Here is an 818-nt window from a genome sequence, read left to right on the forward strand (position 1 = left end):
GTTGCTCTTGGACGACTGACCAAACGCTTCATGCAGCTGCTTCACACAGCACCAAATGGAGTCCTTGACCTCAATGAGGTTACTCGAAAACTGGGCACACGAAAGAGACGGGTGTATGACATCACCAACGTCCTAACCGGCATCCAGCTAATCAAAAAGATGTCCAAAAACAAGGTCCAGTGGATGTAAGATTATACCGAATGTTAGTTCCACAACAAGATTTTGTAGTTTTTAAAAATGAAAATTATCCATTGAAATACATGAGTTGGAAACAAGTCTAGAGGTTTGATTGTCTTCATATATCAGTATGCAATTTACACAGTGATTTTTCTGTGTATGTTCAAGGAATCCAGCACCAAGCAACTTCGGGAACCAGTGGAGTGCCAAGACGAAAGCTGACCTACTTCATCTGAAGTCAACGGAGGAGGCCCTTGACTGGCTCATCAAAGACTGTGCCCAACAGCTTTTTGCCCTGACCGACCTCAAAGACAATGCTGAATATCCTCTCATATTTCTGTGATAATGTCTAACAAATGTTATAGTAGTTCTTTCAGCTGTTTTGGTCTTAACTGCAGTTGTACCTCAGCTTATGTCACATATGAGGACATCTGTCAGATTGGCGTTTTCAAGGACCAGACTATAATAGCTATAAGGGCCCCTGAAGAGACAAAGCTAGAGGTGCCCACTCCCACTGAAGTAAGTGTGAGAGACGTGCTGAAAGGCTTTGAGCCTTAGGAGTCATTTTAAAATGTAATATTTAAATTAGGGCTGGGGGGTATGACTATATATATATATATATATACATATATACATATATA

General features: G+C 41.0%; 1 protein-coding gene across 1 annotated transcript; it reads left to right on the forward strand.

The window, feature by feature from the left end:
* Positions 1-6: 6 nt before the first annotated feature.
* On the forward strand, positions 7-767 carry LOC107580993 (transcription factor E2F6-like; the record flags this gene model as incomplete). The annotated part of the gene is made up of 3 exons (XM_016266594.1): positions 7-185; positions 346-498; positions 582-767. Coding segments are annotated over 3 exons (486 nt in total), but the record flags the coding sequence as incomplete, so codon positions are not given.
* Positions 768-818: the final 51 nt, after the last annotated feature.

Source organism: Sinocyclocheilus grahami, unplaced genomic scaffold (assembly GCF_001515645.1).
Source record: "Sinocyclocheilus grahami isolate Dianchi unplaced genomic scaffold, SAMN03320097.WGS_v1.1 scaffold60807.1, whole genome shotgun sequence".
Lineage (NCBI taxonomy): Eukaryota > Metazoa > Chordata > Actinopteri > Cypriniformes > Cyprinidae > Sinocyclocheilus > Sinocyclocheilus grahami.